Genomic DNA, 18,510 nt, shown 5'->3' on the forward strand with positions numbered 1-18,510 from the left:
TGTAAGGTCGCGTTGGATATCGATGGTTAAGGCTGATTTATGGTTCCGCGTTACACCAACGCAGAGCCTACGCCGTAGGGTACGCCGTCGATTTAACGCGGAACCATAAATCAGGCTTTAAAAACTAATTGAAATGAATAGAGTAAGGGAAAGCAAGTTTTTGGGTGTCATGCTGGATGAGAATTTGAATTGGAAATCACATATACATTATACAAAGATAAAATTTCCAAAACAATTGCTGTTACACAAAGTAAAGGATTCATTGGACAACAAAGCATTGTACATTTTCTATAACACTCTGATCTGACTGATCTGACCGACTGTGTTGAAGTTTGGGGAAATAAATGCCTGTAAAACATTTATTCAGTTAATTTTCATTTTGCAAAAAAGAGCCATAAGAATAATCAGTAGAAAACGATATAGAGATCCAACAAATCCATTATTCCTTCAGTTACAATTGTTGAAATTTCATGAATTAGTAAACTATAGTATTCTGCAAATTATGTTTAAAACTCATAAAAAACTTTACCAATCAACATTCAGAAAAGATTTGAAAAAAGAGAAAGCAAGTTTAACTTAAAAGGAACAGAGATTTTTTTTAAAAACCAAGATTCAGGACTAAATTGATGGAACGTTGTGTTTCTGTGAAAGGAATCAGTTTATGGAACAATCTGAATAAAGAAAACAAAGAATCAAATCAAACATTACATTCAAAAGAACAATTAAAGCCTGTATGTTAAGTAAATATAATGAAATGTTAGTTAAGTTTGATTGACATACCCATAGACGGCGGTAATTTTATTTTAGTTTTTTATTTACTCAGTTGTTGTTTGTTTTGTTTTGTTTTTTAATTTATGTTATTTGTGAATTTATTGCTTGGAAAAAGGAGCAGATTAGATAAGATTCTTCTTCTTTCTGCTCCCTTTTCATTCACAATTTATTAACATTTGTATTTGTATTTGTATCGAATTGTTTGTTTTATTTTTTGAATGAAATAAAGAATAAAATGAAATGATTTTTTTTGTATGAAACTTTATTTCAATTCCAGAAAATACAATAACATTAAAATAAATGGCAGACATCATTCAATAATATAAAACACAAACATGCATGGCATCATTATAGTAAAAAAAAATATAAAATTATTCTCTTCACAAAAAATAATACAATAAAGTGCAAGTAGTTCGTGACATTAACAATTACACTAAATAATAAAAGGAAGGCAATACATTCAGATATCAGTAAACATTTCTTTTATGAGGTTGACAGTGTTATTACATTTCTTGTTATTAAGCAATTGTATCGTCTCAAAATACATTTTGAAATCAACTTTAAAGGGAACTAAGGATGGACAGGATTTGGAGAATTTTGCCTTATGAATGTGGAACTTAGCAATAAGAATCATTAAGTTGACCAGTTGTTGAATTTTGTAATTTTGGTTTTCGTAATATATTAAGATATCTTTAGCTTCTAATTTAATTACATTATTAGTTTGTATGTCAAAAAATTATTCACATTTTACAAGTATGTTCACATTCATAAAACAAATGTATGGCGGTCTCTTCGTCATGTTTACAAAATACACATCTGCTATCAATGTCTACACAATGGATATAAGTTGGTTGGTGGGGTAAATATAATAAAATGAAATGAATGAAAATGAACTTCCACGCATGTGACGTGACGTCCCGCTTGCTTGCCTCTGACTGGCTGAGCGCGGACATGTGACGTCACGTCCAGACTCGCCTGTGATTGGCTGAGCGCGGGCCAGTAGGAAGCTGCCAGGAGCGACAGCGGCGTGAGTTCCACAATGTTTGGGAAAGTTTTCCCGTTGCTGCTTCTCCTAAGTGTGGGGCACGAGCATGGCGAGGCGCAGAGGAAGAAGGAGGTATGTCCGCTGGACGACGGAGTCCGGCACTCGTTTCCGCACTTTCTGGAAGTTTCTGGAAGTTTAACAAAGTTTTGTGGGTCACTTCCTCCTGCAGCTTCCCGGAGCTAACAGCAGCAGCTTAGCTTAGCGCGCTCATGCGTCCCTTCACAGCACTAAAATATATGAAAGTGCGTGTGTCTTTTTATACAAGCAGTCGGGATCAGAAAACATCCCTTTTAATAATGCTGTCTGCAGTAAAATCTGATATTATAGTGGCAAAAACTGCATAAAACTCGCAGTCCCTTTACCAATGGGGGGAAACCCCAGCTCTATGCGGTCCTTGAACGCACCATACCGGAAGCTCCTGCTGCATTCAGGGTCAGCTCGGAAAATGTGTAATTTATTTAGTTATTTATTTTTTAATCTTCCAGCATAGATATCCCCAGTACTCGAATTTTATAAATAATTTACGGGGGATGGTGGATTTGATCATATGGGGACAGATAATTTGTGCTGATTACAAATAATATAATATGTTACAAATAATAGCAGTGACCAAAACAGCTGCAGAAATACTGCAGGAATGACATAGCAGCAGTTAAATGCAGCCTTCTGTAAGCTTTAAATATCCACTGGGCTTACATCAAATACATCAAAACACAACAATAAAAAACACTTTTCTGAACTTATCAATATGACTCTGTCCTTCACAGGATAAGTAAAATGGATCACTGCAAAAACTCACCATCTTAACAAGAATATTTGTCTTATTTCTAGTTAAAATGTCTCATTTTAGTAAAATAAATCTCATTACACTTAAAACAAGACTCATCACATCATTGAGGACCTGCTGGGAATAAATATATTTCAACTGCTATTTATAGACTACAATAACAATGACCAGAGTTTGGGGGTTTGGTTGTTGATGTACTTGTATTACAAACAAATGTTAGTATTTTTTTTTTAATAATCGAAGTAAAAAATAAACATAAGTTTCTGGTTGTGGCAGGGTGGAGGAGCGGCCACCCAGGTGATTGGGCACAGGTGTGCCCAATCAACCTCTCCACCCTGCCTGGCTACATAAGAAGTGGCTGCACAGCAGCAAGAGGTCTGCTGAAGGTGCTAGTGCACATGTGTCTGCAGTGAACGAGAATAAAAACGTTTCCTGCACGAAATCCTGTGTCCTCTGTCCTGTGGGTCGGCCCCAGTGGCAACGAGCTTGCTACACTGGTTTACAGGAAGTTCCGGGAAAGTTACTTGGTTGGTGGTTGGTGGTAGCAGAGACGTTCTATAAACCGAGACAGCCCACTAAGGTTCGAGTTGCTGTGTCTGTGTCACGTGACTGCCACGCCCCTTTAGGAGACCGGAAGTAGGTCCTGAGTCTATTGAGTCCTATGGGAAAAGTGAACGTGAGCACAGATTATTACCAATTCCTTCGCCCCATAGTAACCTAAGTAAATATGGGACCCATTTTTCAAAAGCCACAAACCTTCTGAACATTCTGACACCAAAATGGCAATTTTCAGACCGACAGATTAGGAGAAAATGAACTTTGTTTGAGACCTGTCTCTGTCTGAGCAACACACTCTCGCGAGATTTGGCTCTCATCGTTTTCCCATCGGATAAAATTAAGTTTAAAACTAAAATAAAACTAGCTTCTTTGCTTAATAATACTGTTATTTATATTATTTAAGAATTTTTGGAAGAAAGTTGTACTGTATCTAGTGTGGTATGTTCCAAAACGATGTAGGGAGAGGGGCGGCTACGCCCACTTAGGAGACCGGAAGTGGATACAATTTCAAACCATTGCCAGTAACGGCAATGCGCTATCTTGTGTATAGAGGATCTTTGGTGGTAGCAAGGCATCATTTGTTGTGTGGTTGTCATGGACATTGTACTGGGGAAAATAAAACATTAAATTTAAGACGGTTCTTTATTGTAACTTACTTTTTTTGAGTTTTCACATATTTATAGACAAAAACAATACTGAAAACAAATTACATGTAAGAATAACAATAATAAAAATGAACACAGTCTGGAGATAAAACTGTTAAGTTCACTATTCCATGTAGCATTCGTTCAGTTGGTGTCATGTTGTCTCATATAAGCGTTCCATTTTTCCAATTTTCCTCAAATACGTTCTTTCATTCACAGTATGAATGTCATTTTTTTCCATGGCTGGGATTTCCTTGACCATGTCCAACCATTGCTCCGGCCTTGGAGCGTTCACACTGAGCCACTTCCTTGTTATGGCTTTCTTGCTTGCTGCAAGTAGCACTTTAGTCAAGTACAAGTCTTTTTTCATTACAACTTTTTCAATGTTCCTAGGATACATCACTGGACAGGTGTTTGGTATTTCATACCCCATAACATTTTTAAGGACTGAGTCAACAGTGCCAATACAACCTAATTTTTGTACGTTTCCAGAAGATGTGCAGGGAAGCGGTGCTTGAGGAATTGGAAGTGAGAAGCACTTGTAGACGTTTCCCAGCTCTAACACACCTGGGGCCTCATTTATAAAGCTTGCTTGCGCACAAAACAGGGCTTGAAAGATGCGCAAGCCACCTTTTACGCAAAGGTTGGGATTTAAAAAAAAAAAACTAACCGAAAAATGTGTGTATCCCTACGCCAACCCTGAGCCTCGCGCACGAACATTTTGAAGATATGGGGAACTGGCTACGCAGACGGTGAGGTGGTGAAATGAAGCCAGATTCATGTCATACTGTTAATGTCATCACATATCAGACTTATAGATCCATGAACCACCAAGCCGGTGTTTGCCGAGCTGTCCTACCTCGGGAGAAAATACTACCGTACGATCCCCGTTTCTTTTATCAGTTTCTTTTTTTTCAAAGGCTTTTTCATGCAAATAGACGATTTGACAGCAGGAAGTCACAATGTGCTTCACTTAGATCTATGTGTACGACGCTTCGGCGGAAGAAAAAAACCTGTCAAATCACGCTTCCACATAGATAAATGTGGACGTCTATGTGGAAGCGTGATCTGACGGGGTATTTTCATCTGTCAAATCATCCTACCTGCACGGTGTGCCAAAAAGTGATTGCCTGCCAGAATCTGATTTCTCCCCTGAAAATGGGTCTTTTTACCTGCCAAAAATTGATTGAAGGCCAAATACAGTTAATGAAAGGTTGTTTCTACCTATATATGACTTGATCTCATTCTTGAGCTTCATAATCTGAAAATCTGACGTTTCAGCGCTATCGCTCAACGGGCTGCTGTGCGCGCTCCCGCGGCCAGAAATCAGATTTTGGCAGGCAACTCACTTTTTACTACTGTGACCACCAAATAATGTGGTTTTCCTGCCTCCACCTCATCCACAACATCTCCATCTCAGTCTCCGCGAAATTTCGCTTTCTGGTCTTCCCTGCCATGATTTTTGAGTGTAAAACACTGTTGATCGGCAGGTTAATTTATATGCAAATACAGTCGCAAGGTGCTTTCCATTGACCATTCATGGTATGAAGTGGGCGTGTAGAGGGCGGGGTATGAGGCGAATTCACCTGTGCAACCTTCCAGCTGGACTGTGATTTATAAAGCCAACATTGCGTGCACGCGGTTTTATAAATCCGGATTTTTTTGTGTGCACGCCATTTTTGGGTTTTGGGCGCACATGCATTTTTAGTATGGATCCTACACACTCTTTTATAAATGAGGCCCCAGGTTCAGATGAATGTGTCATTGGTGCAGATCCTGGTGACCAGCTGATTGATCTGTTCATCTGGATCAGCCGTGTTAGAGCTGGGAAACATTTAAAACCTGTGGGACAGTGGGGCGTGAATTGAACAGCCCTGAACTAGATCGGAACTGGTCAAACTACTTTTGCCAGATGTTAAAAGAAAGTCTGTCCTGCTCATCACGCAAGAGTTTTTAAGTTATGTTATATTATGTTTGCACCGTGTACCATTTCACCTATCGTTGCAACCCCCCCCTCATGAACTTGCTTTGTAAAGAAGTCGTTTGAGACTTGTGTGCAAAAAAGACATCTAGAGAGAATATGCATGGAAGATTCAGATGAGATATTTTTTAACACCTGTCCACCAAGCTAAATTCCAGCAATCAGCAACATCAAAATGTTGGCGGGGATGTGGTGAAAACCTGCTGATTATAGTCACATCTTCTGGTCCTGTCCTATTTTGAAAACGTATTGGTCAAGTATTTGTAAAGAAATCAGTTGTATTTCGATATTGGACTTAAATATCGATTATGAGTTTGCTTTGTTAGGGAAAATGCCAAAAGAGATAGTTAAAACTGAGGATAAGTACCTTATAAGAATTTTAAGAATAACAGCTCTTAAACTCATAACAAAAAACTGGTTTCAGAAATTAAGTTTGGTTTTAGAGAAATGGCGAGACTTAATGGAACAAGTAAAAGAAATGGAGCAAGTAACGTATAAAATCAGAGGAAATCTTGGAATGAGACAGATGCTGTGGGCTAAATGGGAGAGCTATATAAAAAAACAATGGATTATCTGACGGATAGATATATGGAGGAGTCAACAACTGAACACTTAACGTTTTTTGTTTTATCTTTTTTTTTTTGTTATTATCTTTGGAGGTATTGTCATGTACTTGCTTGTTTACTTGCTCTCATTGTGCGCCTCTTTCCCTCCAGTTGTATTGTGTTTATGAGATAAGAATGGAAATGAGGATTTGTGAAAATATGAATTTTAGTGTATATGTTATGGTTAATGTAGAAAAACGGCTATTTTGCAAAATAGCCGGCTAATGTGCAAAATAACCGTCAGGGCGGCTAATGTAGAAAAACGGCAGTAGCCGGTTAATGCTGTGGATGTGTCAGACCCGACACTTTTTCGGGGAGAGTAACGTTAGGTTTCTTCAACAGCCATAAACAGCCTTGTCAACAACAAGCATGTGCAGCATAGGGGCTTCTTCCATTGGCTGCTACGCACCAACTGCACTGATTGGCAACTGTAAGTTAGGGCTGGGCCATATATCGAGATTTTAATATATATCGATATATTTTCAAACGCGATATGGTACGAGACAATATCGTTTATATCGATTTAAAAAAAATATTTTATTTTTTTTTAACATTTTTTTTATGATTTTGATATAGCTTATTTTGTGACAAATTGACTTGAATGTTTTATTTGAGATTTGCAAAAATGTTTTATTTGCACAACTGTCAACCTCAGTGGAAAAGTCTGCCTGTTACTGTCTACATTGTATTAATTGTACAGTGCATTTTAATTTAATTGTTATGCAGGAAAGGGATATTTGTTTTATTTTATTCAAGAAGCATTTTATTCTATACATGCAGGCAGTTTATTTTTATTTCATTTGTTTTATACATTTTGATATTGTGCAGACCTCTGTTAACAAAGGAACCTGTGTGACATTTGGCACGAGGCTTTGTATTAAAAGTGACTGTTTTTTAAGGGTTTGCCTCAGAAAAAAATGAAGCTAACAGAGATGCTAACAGAGATGCTATGCTATAATGCTTTGGGGGAAACCCCAATTATGGCACAGAAAAAATATGGATATATATCGAGTATCGCCATTCAGCTAGAAAATATCCAGATATGACGTTTGGTCCATATCGCCCAGCCCTACTGTAAGTGACTGGTTTGAAGTGCGAATTTCATCCATTCAACTGAACTGTAGGCTATTCTGAAGTAGTTGTAGTAACTGGACTCTATCTACCACATGAATTACGTTTGCTTAGTTTGTTTTGGTTTCATCCGTTTGTGCAAATGGAGGAGGAGGAGAGACCTCATCTCATCATGATTCAGGTTTAGGAACTTCACCTTCATGAGAGAGACTAAACAACTGTTTGTCTGTTTTGGAGGTGCAAAGAGAAGAATAGATGTTTCCTCACAAAGACTGTCACACTGGATATTTACAGTACATTTCCCAGACCTATAAGGCTAGTAGAGGTGACTCCACTGAGCTTTGCCACCTCGGTGGCCTCTATTCTGGGGCCAATCACGTGATCTGTAGTTTGCATTATCCGTTTTGGAATACTCAATTGAGGAATATATTGCATGGGATTTGGACTCAGAATAATTGCATTAATTGCCACGGCATGCTCCGGTCAGCTGGAGACAATTGTCTGGAGCTGACCGGAGCATCGAGACTGGAGAGATGATTAAAAATGTGATGTCCACGCACCATGAGCTTAATAATGTATTGCCACCTTGACAAAAGTACCTTGTGTCCGTTTTTCTACATTAGCCGCCCTGACGGTTATTTTACACATTAGCCGGCTATTTTGCAAAATAGCTGTTTTTCTAATTTAACCGTAACATATACATAAACGATAGTGAAGTGTAAGGGATGTATAAGGAGGGAGGTAACAGGGGGTTGGAAGGTTTTTAATGGCATGTTATGCCTCTTTTTGTTTTGTCTTTGTTTGTTGTTGTTATTTAGATATGTCCTTTTAATATTTTTTTTCTTTTTGTGTACATGTTGAGGTTTGTGTCAGTCTTATGTCTATATGTATTTTAGTTGTTTTTTGTTAGTGTTATACTGAAAGTCACTGGTGTGGCGCATTATAGAAAAATAGAGTATATAAACAAAAAAAAGACATCTAGAGACAAAGCTACCTGCGTTCTTCTTCAGGTGCCTTTGGTTGCGGTGTGGTATAGCACCGTCACCTCATGTATCATGTATTATATTTAATACGTGTGTGTGTGTGTGTGTGTGTGCTCACAGACGCTGCTGTCAGAGAAGGTGTCTCAGATGATGGACTGGTCCTCAAGACGCTCCGTCATCAGGATGAACGGGGACAAATTCAGACGTTTTGTCAAAGCTCCACCCAGGAACTACTCTGTGGTCATCATGTTCACGGCGCTGCAGCCACACAGGCAGTGTGGAGTGTGCAGGTGAGCGGTCAGGTGGACTCCTCAGGTGGACTCCTCAGGGGACTCCTCAGGTAACTCCAGCTGGGTTTCTCTGTCGTCTCCTGTGAATCTGACTGCTGTCTCATCTCCCAGACAAGCCGATGAAGAGTTCCAGGTCCTGGCTAACTCCTGGAGATACTCCTCTGCCTTCACCAACAAGGTCTTCTTTGCGTCAGTGGACTTTGATGAAGGATCAGATGTTTTTCAGATGGTGAGAGGACTCTGGTCCATTCAGCCTCACACGATGGCTCTGCATGCCTGTTTGGCATTTATACTTCTGTTATTGTAATTATACCTCCCAAACACTAGGTGGCACTGTAGGTTATTTTCTGCAGCACTGTAGCTTGCAGTGCCAAGTTTCCCTTTACTTCCTGTATGTAGCTCAGACATAGCAATGGAGAAAATAAAGTATATTTGACACTAGTTGGAGCTGGTAAATGTTGAGCATCCACTGTTTGCCATGGGAGACCCTACCAGGGGCGTAATGCCCCCGACAACAGAGCTCCTAGGATCACTCGGGCACACACACCCCTCCACCACAGTAAGGTGGTGGTTCAAGGAGGGGAGTGCGGCCCCTAAGCCTGAATAAAAGGTTTGTGTCAGGGGGGGCATCTGATATAAAAAGAGACGAAGCTGAAGTAAAAGAAAATGTCTCTTTAGACTGTGAATCCTGAAATCCACCTGGATGGGAAGGGTGGAGGAACTCTCTGGTCCTGTTACACGTATGTATGACAGCTGTTGTGTGTTTCCAGCTCAACATGAACTCTGCCCCCACATTCCTCCACTTCCCATCCAAAGGGAAGCCCCGGCGGGCCGACACCTACGAGCTGCAGGTGAGAGGGTTCTCATCCGAGCAGCTGTCCAGGTGGGTGGCCGACAGGACGGACGTCCAGGTGAGTGACCGCTGCTGCGTGACCGCTGCTGCGTAACCGCTGCTGCGTAACCGCTGCTGCGTAACCGCTGCTGCGTCTGCATGCAGAGACCTCCACACTCACCACTCACGGGGCTCTGGGATCCTACTCTCTTCAGATCCGGGTTATCCGGCCCCCAAACTACGCCGGGCCGCTGCTGCTGGGTTTCCTCCTGGCTGTGATCGGTGGACTGGCCTACCTGCGACGGAACAACCTGGAGTTCCTGTTCAACAAGAACGTGTGGGCCTTCTCTGCTCTGGTAACAGCCGCTCACTCCACCTCATGCACATAAATGGACAGAAGTGAATCATGCAGAGATGTGGACGGGACATGTGTCCCTGCTGCTGCTCCACATGCTGCCCCTCCATCTGCTGGATTGAGTTACACGTGTAGAATTAGCACCATGAAGGAATTGTGTTTATGCTGTTGTTTCCAGTGGAACATTGATAAAGGTGACACTAGTGACCTCATTAAATATTCTTACCACCCAGCCGGTGAAAGAATAGGAGGATTTCATGAAAGCGTTTGTGTTTCAGAGCTAGGGTGCGTCTCCTCTTTAGTCATGTGACTCATGCAGGTGTGGCTTTGTGTTCCAGTGCTTCACCCTGATCATGACCTCGGGACAGATGTGGAACCACATCAGAGGACCTCCGTACGCTCACAAGAACCCCAGCACCGGGCAGATCGTAAGACCAGCACACACACCGATCACGCACACCGATCACGCACGCCGACCGCGCCCGCCGGCCACGCGCGCCGGCCACGCGCGCCGGCCACCAGATCAACACCATGGATCACTGATTATATACACTCACCCAAAATATCACTGATTATATACACCAGGGGTGGCCAATCCTGATCCTGCAGAGCCCCTATCCAGCATGCTTTAGATGTTTCCCTGCTTCCTCACACCTGATTCTAATTACTCGTCATCATTAGCTTGTCAGAAAGGCCTGGACAGTTCTGTTGTTGAAACAGCTACTTTTATCACGGTGTGCTTAAGCAGGGAAACATCTAAAGCATGCTGGATAGGGGCTCTCCAGGACCAGGATTGGCCACCCCTGATACACACTCACCCAAAGTATCAACGCACTTACCGCATAGATAAACTTAAAATTACTTTGAATGACATATTCCCAAATTAGAAACTAGTGTGCTTGAGGAGTGGTCTTTCTAGGGACTGGCAGCACCGGAGCCGTCGGAGCCGGACCTCCTCTCCTCCTCTCCTCTTTCTTCCACCAGCGTCTGTTCTCCAGCTCCTCTGGGGGTGGAGTGACTTTGTGGCTCATGATTCAGTAACCTTGGTCTCCTCATGGACAGGTGCTCTGTTAGAGGCTGAACATGGACCTTTTCTCTCTGAGCATCCAGGAATGAAACATCCTGCTTCTGGAGAACTCCAGAGAAAACACTGAAACATTTCAAACAGGCATTTTGAGGTGGTGCATGTGCTTTGGTGTGTTGTGGATGTGTTCTTCTGAAGATGTGAGGAGTCCGGGACACAGACCTCTGGAGCTCTCTGATTGGACCTGGACCTGGATCAGAAGGCTGCTGGACTTGAACCCATAATGCAGGGCTGTGTCTGAACGGCGTGGGAAACGTCACATGTTGGGATGTTTGTGCAGCAGATAAGGATGTGATTTGTGTGTGTGTTTTCAGAGCTACATCCACGGCAGCAGCCAGGCCCAGTTCGTGGCAGAGACGCACATCATCCTGCTCTTCAGTATCCTTCAGCTGTTCTCTCCTCACACACACCTGGACCACACCCCCCCTACATGCTGGAAATGAAACAAAGAGCGAGCAAGGTGGACACTTTGATCGCCTCAATAAAATCTGGCATAAATACAATGAAAAGAAAACATTCAAGCACAAACACTTGAGGGCTCTGAAGTAGGTTGAGTCTAAGCATCAACACTTGGTTTCTAGTCCATGTTCCGAGTCCATGTCTCAAAGCTTTAATCCAGGACCAGCAGCAGACCCTGGAAGTGCTTGTTTCCATCTTCACTGCAGTCTCTTTCAGCTGCTCTTTTGGGTTCAGATCATTGAAGAACAGTTAATTTTCAGATTTGAGCAGTAAGTAGGTCCCATCTTGCAGCATTTCCAGTGGCAGCTGTTCCATCAGCAGACGCCAGTGAGACGGCCAGCAGCCGTACATTCTTGTACCGTAGCACCGCCCCAGCCGCATCTGCTCTCCAAGGATTTTACAGTGTTTTACACAGACATGACTGATGTGTGAGGAGCTGTGGGTTTGGTGGGAGTTAAATAGCTCTATAAGGCTAGTGGGCTCTGATAGATGTGTGTTTATTTGAAATGGTGACCTGGAGGATCCATCACATCTCTAGTGACCTCAGCAGTCAGGTTTAACATCTCAGAGATGGCTCATGTGACCGCAGGATTCCTCTGCTGGTTCTTACCCTCATCCTACGCTAATCATTTAGTCAAAGCCAGTTTCCATGAGACCAGACTAAATACTTGAATATTATCAGGGATCATTCACACCAGGAATTGAAGATTGATGGCCGAGGTCTGGATCATTCCATGTGTTGAAGAATAATATAAAATCCAGTGGAGAAGTCCGCTGTGGTGTAGTGAGTTTTATTCAGTAAGCCGGCGGTGAGCAGACCTACGCAGAGCGTGTCTGGGTCGGTGTGCTGACCACGAATGGTTGAAATCATGACTTTTATACAGTAAGTTCAAAGCACAAAAGGCAGGAATAAACAAGCCAAGTGAGAGACAAAAAGAAATGTACAGTCAGATGTGATCTGTGGCCAAATGCTGTTATCGGTCATGAATGTTACTAAGTTGTAAATTACCCCATAGGGTGTTCTCGTGGTTCAAGTCTGTGGCCAAATGACTTAATATCAATTAGTGAGGAACTTGGTCATTTGGCATTCCCGTGGTTCAAGTCTGTACAAAGGTGTCAGCCCTGCAGGGGGAGGAAGCTGGAGTTTCACGTCAGCCACGGTGTCACAACGCCTCAACACATGATTGCTGGTTTCTGGAGGGTTGGAGGGTTGTGTGAGTCTCCATGCATGTGGGGGGGGGGATGGGGTGGAAGCTAGGGCTGAACGATTATTTGCATTTGCGATAATATTGCGATGTGATAAAACAAGATTTTCTAACCGCAAAGGCTGTGATTTGACCAGATCACGTGATCTGGTCACGTGATCTGGTCACGTGATCTGGTCACGTTGCCGGCAGGAAAAACAAGTCAACAGTGCCGCGTGTCCACGTGTAACCTACTGTATCTACCATGGCCTCAGTGTTAGGGCTCAGCCAGGCAGGGCTTTATAAATATATGGGCTTTATAAATGTATTAAATATATGAGCGTGGAGTCGGCGTGGCGAGGAGCACGAGCCGGGCGTGCTGGAGTCGCGCTGTGAAGCCTGAGTTATGGTGCCGCATTAAATCAATGCAGAGGTTACGGCATCGGTTACGCGGCGACGCGCGCCGTACGGTGCGCGTACCGCCTACCCTACGGCGTAGGCCCTGCGTTGGTGTAACGCGAACCATAAATCAGCCTTAAACCACACCTGCAGCTCGTCAGCTCATCAGGAATGAAGTTAAACAGCGGGGCTGAGAGTTGTTCATTGCTGGTTCGTTTTGTTAACTCTGTGAGCTTTGTTGGTTTGTTTGTTTATTTGTGAAGACGTTCTGAGTTCCCTGTGAGGAAGGTTTTTTTGTTCCCTGTGGGAGTTTTTCTATGTTTTTCTATTAAACTCCGCCTCGTTTTGGCTAAAGTTTAACCTGGTTTGGTGTCGTGTGATTGGGTTCAGAGAACGACCCATAACACTCGTGTGTACAGACGTGTGTAGACGTGTTAAATACAGACGTTTGTAGACGTGGTAAAGAGGTAAAGCCACAGATTAGTTTTCTTTATTGTTGTAATCTGTGCTTTAAATAAATCTGACATTGTTTATTATAAAACAGACTGATTTATTGCTTGTGTAGTTGAAAAATACATGAGAACAGGACCTTGAAAAAATAATCGCATATTAAATCGCAATATTGAGGAAAAAATCTCAATTAGATTATTTTCAAAAATGGTTCAGCCCTAGTGGATGCCCCTATGCATCCTACAGCCTCAGTGTGTTTCAGCTGTGTGCTTGTAAAGGAGGAATCAAGTGAGGGCGGGCCTGGAGCCCAGCAGGTCAGGACTGGAGCAGAACCCCTGCTGTGTGGGTTCTGGGTTCTGGGTTCTGGGCCTGAGCTGGGCCCAGAGACACCATGTTCCTCCTCTGTAAGCCTTGACCTTCCTGTCAGACGCTGCCGTTACCACGGGGATGGTGCTGCTGTGTGAGGCTGCAACTTCTGAGCTGGATGTCGGGAAGAGGAAAAGTAGGTTTGGTACCGGTCTCACCATTTTCTCTCTTTCAGCCTGTCCTAACTGCACGCCAGCGTCCGACTATCGCGTCGCCCTGCGTGGCATCGGACGCTCTCTGTCCACATTGAAAGCGCTATGGGCCCCCACGTTATTTTGATTGACAGCTGAAACTCTCTTTTTAAGCGCTGCGCAGCCAGTTAGGACAGTCTTTTTTTTGTTTTTGTCGCTGACGCTCGCTCGCGTCGCATGCAGTTAGGACACGGTGTTGGTCACCAGAAAGACGGGGGTCTCCCGTCCCGTCTGACATGCTTCTGTCCTCCTTTTTAAGCTGTTTTTCCCTTCCTAGCCCCCTGGCCCTGCTCCCTGCCCTCTCACGCTGCTGCTCCCCCTGCTGGGGACGGATGTCCATTCCACCTGACACATTGCATCCACCTGCCTGTTAATTAGTTTTATGAAACCAGACAATCACTTTCGCAAGTGATCTTGTGAAAATGTTTGTTGTCCATTCCCTTTTACAAATATTCCCCCAACATAAAAAACTCCCCCTGAGCTCACTTCCCCTCGCTTTTACCATTTTTGAAAACTTTGGTAGCATCTAAGGCGGGGGTCGGCTCTTTAGCGCCGCCCTAGTGCCTCCTGGAGCTTTTTCAAAAATGTTTGGAAATGGAAATAGATGGGGGAGGGAAATATATATATTTTTTAATATGGTTTCTGTAGGAGGACAAACATGACACAAACATTAACCTTTTCCAATGCTGTAAAAATGTGTAGAATAAATATTACATTTCAACATTTCTGTTAATGAAGATTTGTACGGTGTATCAGGGCCATGCAGGAGAAAAAATATTTGAGTGGAAGACTTTTTTTCTTGTGCACTTCGACAAAATGGTCGAAATGTCAAGATTAATGTTGAAATACAATTTCAAGAATAAAGTCGAAACTTTGCCTTTTTTCTCAACATTTCAACTTTTTTCTCAACATTTTTACTTTTTTCCCAACATTTCGACATTTTTCTCGAAATTGTATTTCAACATTAATCATGACATTGTGACTTTTCTCTCGACATTTCGACTTTTTTCTCGAAGTGCATAATGAAAAAAAAATCTTCCTCTAAAATATTATTTTATTTTTCTCCTGCCTGGTGCTAATACTCTTCCATAGATTTGCGTAACAAAAAGAGTCATGTGGAGAGACATTAGCAGCTACATTTGCAGCCGAGGACCCAGTTCTAACTAATATAGAAACATGCAGCATGTGTTGTCTTCATTCTAAGGCTTATACAAGACTTTTCATTTTTTGCGGCTCCAGACATATTTGTGTTTTGTGTTTTTGGTCCAATATGGATCTAAAACATTTTGGGTTGCCGACCGCTGGTCTAAGGCTACAAATGGGATATGCCCAAGTCAGCGTGAGCGGTTTGTGGCGTAGTGGACATCCCCCCTCACCCTGCTCATTCCTGGAAAGGCAGAATATCTGAAGTTTTGGGGGAAGCTCTTGTCTGCTTTCACTGATCAGTGTGACTGGTATTGAATGGAATTATTGTTATTACAGAAAAGAGCACAGAGTTATTTACAATACGCATTACAGAGAACACACCAACAGATTATTGATTGAATCAAGATTAACTGAAACTCCATGATGTGGTTAAGTTACAGACACTCACAATCATGTAACAGCTAAATGTAAAGCAGTACCAGAAAACTTACAATACATGTTTACTTTCAGTTCAAATAATGAAGATAGTCGTAGAAAATGTCATTTTAAACATCTATTTGCCCGAACAACTTTAAAGCAGATGAGTGTTTCTGTTGTTGGAATTAAGTTATGGAATTCATTACATGATGATTTAAAAGGGCTGTATAAACATATTTCAGTTTAAAAAGAAATTTAAAGAGAAAAAAATAGCAATGTATGGATGAAATAGTAAATTTATAATATATGCGTATGGAGACAGACAATCTATCTTTGATTTTTTTTTTTTTTTTTTTTCTTTCTTTGTGATGTTAACTAAGTACGGAAGAGTATTAGGGCCAGGCAGGAGAAAAAATAAAAATATTTTAGAGGAAGATTTTTTTTTTTTCATTATGCACTTCGAGAAAAATGTCGAAATGTTGAGAAAAAAGTCGATCAAAAAGTCGATCTTGACATTTCGACTTTTTTCTCGACATTTTGACTTTTTTCTTGAAGTGCACAATAAAAAAAAATCTGTATTCTTCCGTAACTAAGTAATTGTGCAGACCATCTATTATTATTGTTCAATTTAGTTTTGAGGGAGGGGCAGGTAGAATAAGATTTTCTTCTTCTGCTCCTTTCTGGTTATGGAATATGCTTTTGTGTTGTCATTTTACTTGTTTTTTTTGTTTGCATATATTTCAATGATTGAAATAAATAAAAATGAAGTGAAATGTTCCGTGCTTCATGAGCGACTCTAACCTCTCCCTGTGGTCCCAGTCATGTGTGTGGCTGGCATCTGTCTGGTGGTGCTGTTCTTCAGCTGGCTGCTGTCCATCTTCAGAGCCAAGTACCACGGATACCCGTACAGGTGACGCTTCACACTTTATTACACTTTATTTAAAAGAACCATCACAGAATAGTATACAGGAACAGTATACAAGTAGAATACAGAACAAGTGCCAGGGGTGATGTTCCTTATTCAAGAAGATTATACATATTACACAAGTCTATGGTTTTAATAGCCTTTTCATTTGTTGATTTAGTGATTAGTTTTAAGTAAAGTTCCATTTCTTTCTGGAAAACATAAAAGCAAGGCGTTTTCTTTGAAAATTTAATCTACTGAATATGAAATTTGGCAAGAAATAAAAACAGATTTATCAAAAAGTAACATTTTCCTTCTTTCTTAGGGAAACAATGGAAACCAAAATCAACATTTTCCCAATGTAAATTAAAATCTATAGTGAAAGAGTCAATAATAAATTTGCTAATATGTGCCCATAGTTTTTTGGAATGAGAGCAAAGCCAGAATAAATGAACTGTTTCTGGATGTAAATTACAGAAGGAACAGTTCATATTAATGTCCTTTTAAAATTTCTGCATGTAATGGCTAGCAGGATAATACTTATGTATGATTTTGTAAGATAAGATAAGATAATGCTTTAATAGTCCCACAGAGGGGAAATTTGCAGTTTACAGAAGCAAAGGGGATAGAGGCATCAATAGAAATAGTAATAACACAATAATAATAACACACTATAAACAGTAAACTGGTATATACAATAATAATAATAATAATAATAAGAAAAATAAATAAGAAATACTAGTATATAAAAAAAAAATAACAGACAGAAATTTACAGACGGATATTTACATAACTGCACGTTGTAGTGAATGAATGATATTGCACATTATTTCCCTTATGTACATTTATTGTCAGGTTGTATGTGGTCTACTGTGCTGGTGCTGGTTGTGTAGTCTCACAGCTGCAGGGAGGAAGGACCTTCTGTAGCTCCTTCACACACCTAGGGTGAAGGAGCTGTCGCTGAAGGAGCTCTCCAGCGCTCTGAAGGTCTTTCATGGGGTGGGAGTCCTTCTCCATCATGGATGAAGCTTAGTCATCATCCTCCTCTCTCCCACCACCTGCACTGTGTCCAGAGAGCAGCCCACGACAGACCTCCTTAACCTTATTTGTGATTAAAAACTTGTTAGCATCCAAGTTTGTTTTCCAATCAATATGATCTGTGAAAGGATTCCAATAAACAGTAATATTAGGGGTAGCAACAATATCTTTTTGAAATAAGGCACGTACCCTTTTATTATTATTGCTCACAGCTCTCTCCTCTCTGTTGCAGCTTCCTGATGAATTAGAGGTCTCCATCCTCTCCCCAACCAGAGGCCGGGAGTTTCTCAGACCAGCCGTCAACAAGCAAGCTGTCGTCATGGCAACACATGGTAGCCATCTGAAGAGGAGAGCGCGTTAATACGCAGCCACAGTGCCTTTTTTTAATCTGTTAAAACCTCACACCTCTGATCTTTGAACTCATGTTTGCCAAAGGACCTGGACGTCCGTGGTCAGTTCTGAAACGACCTCGTTGGTATCGGATCATGTCCGTCTGAAATCAGTTAACCCATAAACCCGTGTGTTCTGTCACATCTCGGATCAGAAGATGATATACATCTGCATTCAGAAGCTGTAACAATTCCCAGGTTGTGTTGAAGCAGTTTACATATTTAATAAACCAGCAATCACAGTCGTCCATGTTTGTTGGACACTGATTTCCTTCCAGAGTTGAACGTGTCACTGATGTCAAAGCCTTCGTCTGCACTTCAGACACCTACATTCACATTTCTTGAGTCAAATCAAATCATCCCCCCCTGAAATAAAAACGGTCCAAATCATCCCCCCCGAAATAAAAACGGTCCAAATCACCCCCCGAAATAAAAACGGTCCAAATCATCCCCCGAAATAAAAACGGTCCAAATCACCCCCCGAAATAAAAACGGTCCAAATCATCCCCCGAAATAAAAACGGTCCAAATCATCCCCCGAAATAAAAACGGTCCAAATCAT

At 41.6% G+C, this 18,510-nt stretch overlaps 1 protein-coding gene across 1 annotated transcript; it reads left to right on the forward strand.

Moving 5' to 3' along the window:
* The first annotated feature begins 1,753 nt into the window (after nt 1–1,753).
* Nucleotides 1,754–18,228, forward strand: LOC133447320 (magnesium transporter protein 1-like). The gene is made up of 10 exons (XM_061725976.1): nt 1,754–1,888; nt 8,566–8,735; nt 8,847–8,964; nt 9,506–9,646; nt 9,783–9,923; nt 10,261–10,350; nt 11,321–11,384; nt 13,926–14,000; nt 16,438–16,528; nt 17,793–18,228. The coding sequence occupies exons 1-10, from the start codon at nt 1,811–1,813 to the stop codon at nt 17,806–17,808; spliced, it is 984 nt and encodes a 327-aa protein (XP_061581960.1). The 5' UTR covers nt 1,754–1,810; the 3' UTR covers nt 17,809–18,228.
* The last annotated feature ends 282 nt before the right edge of the window (nt 18,229–18,510 follow it).

The sequence above is a fragment of the Cololabis saira genome, chromosome 7, assembly GCF_033807715.1.
Source record: "Cololabis saira isolate AMF1-May2022 chromosome 7, fColSai1.1, whole genome shotgun sequence".
NCBI classification, from domain to species: Eukaryota; Metazoa; Chordata; class Actinopteri; order Beloniformes; family Belonidae; genus Cololabis; species Cololabis saira.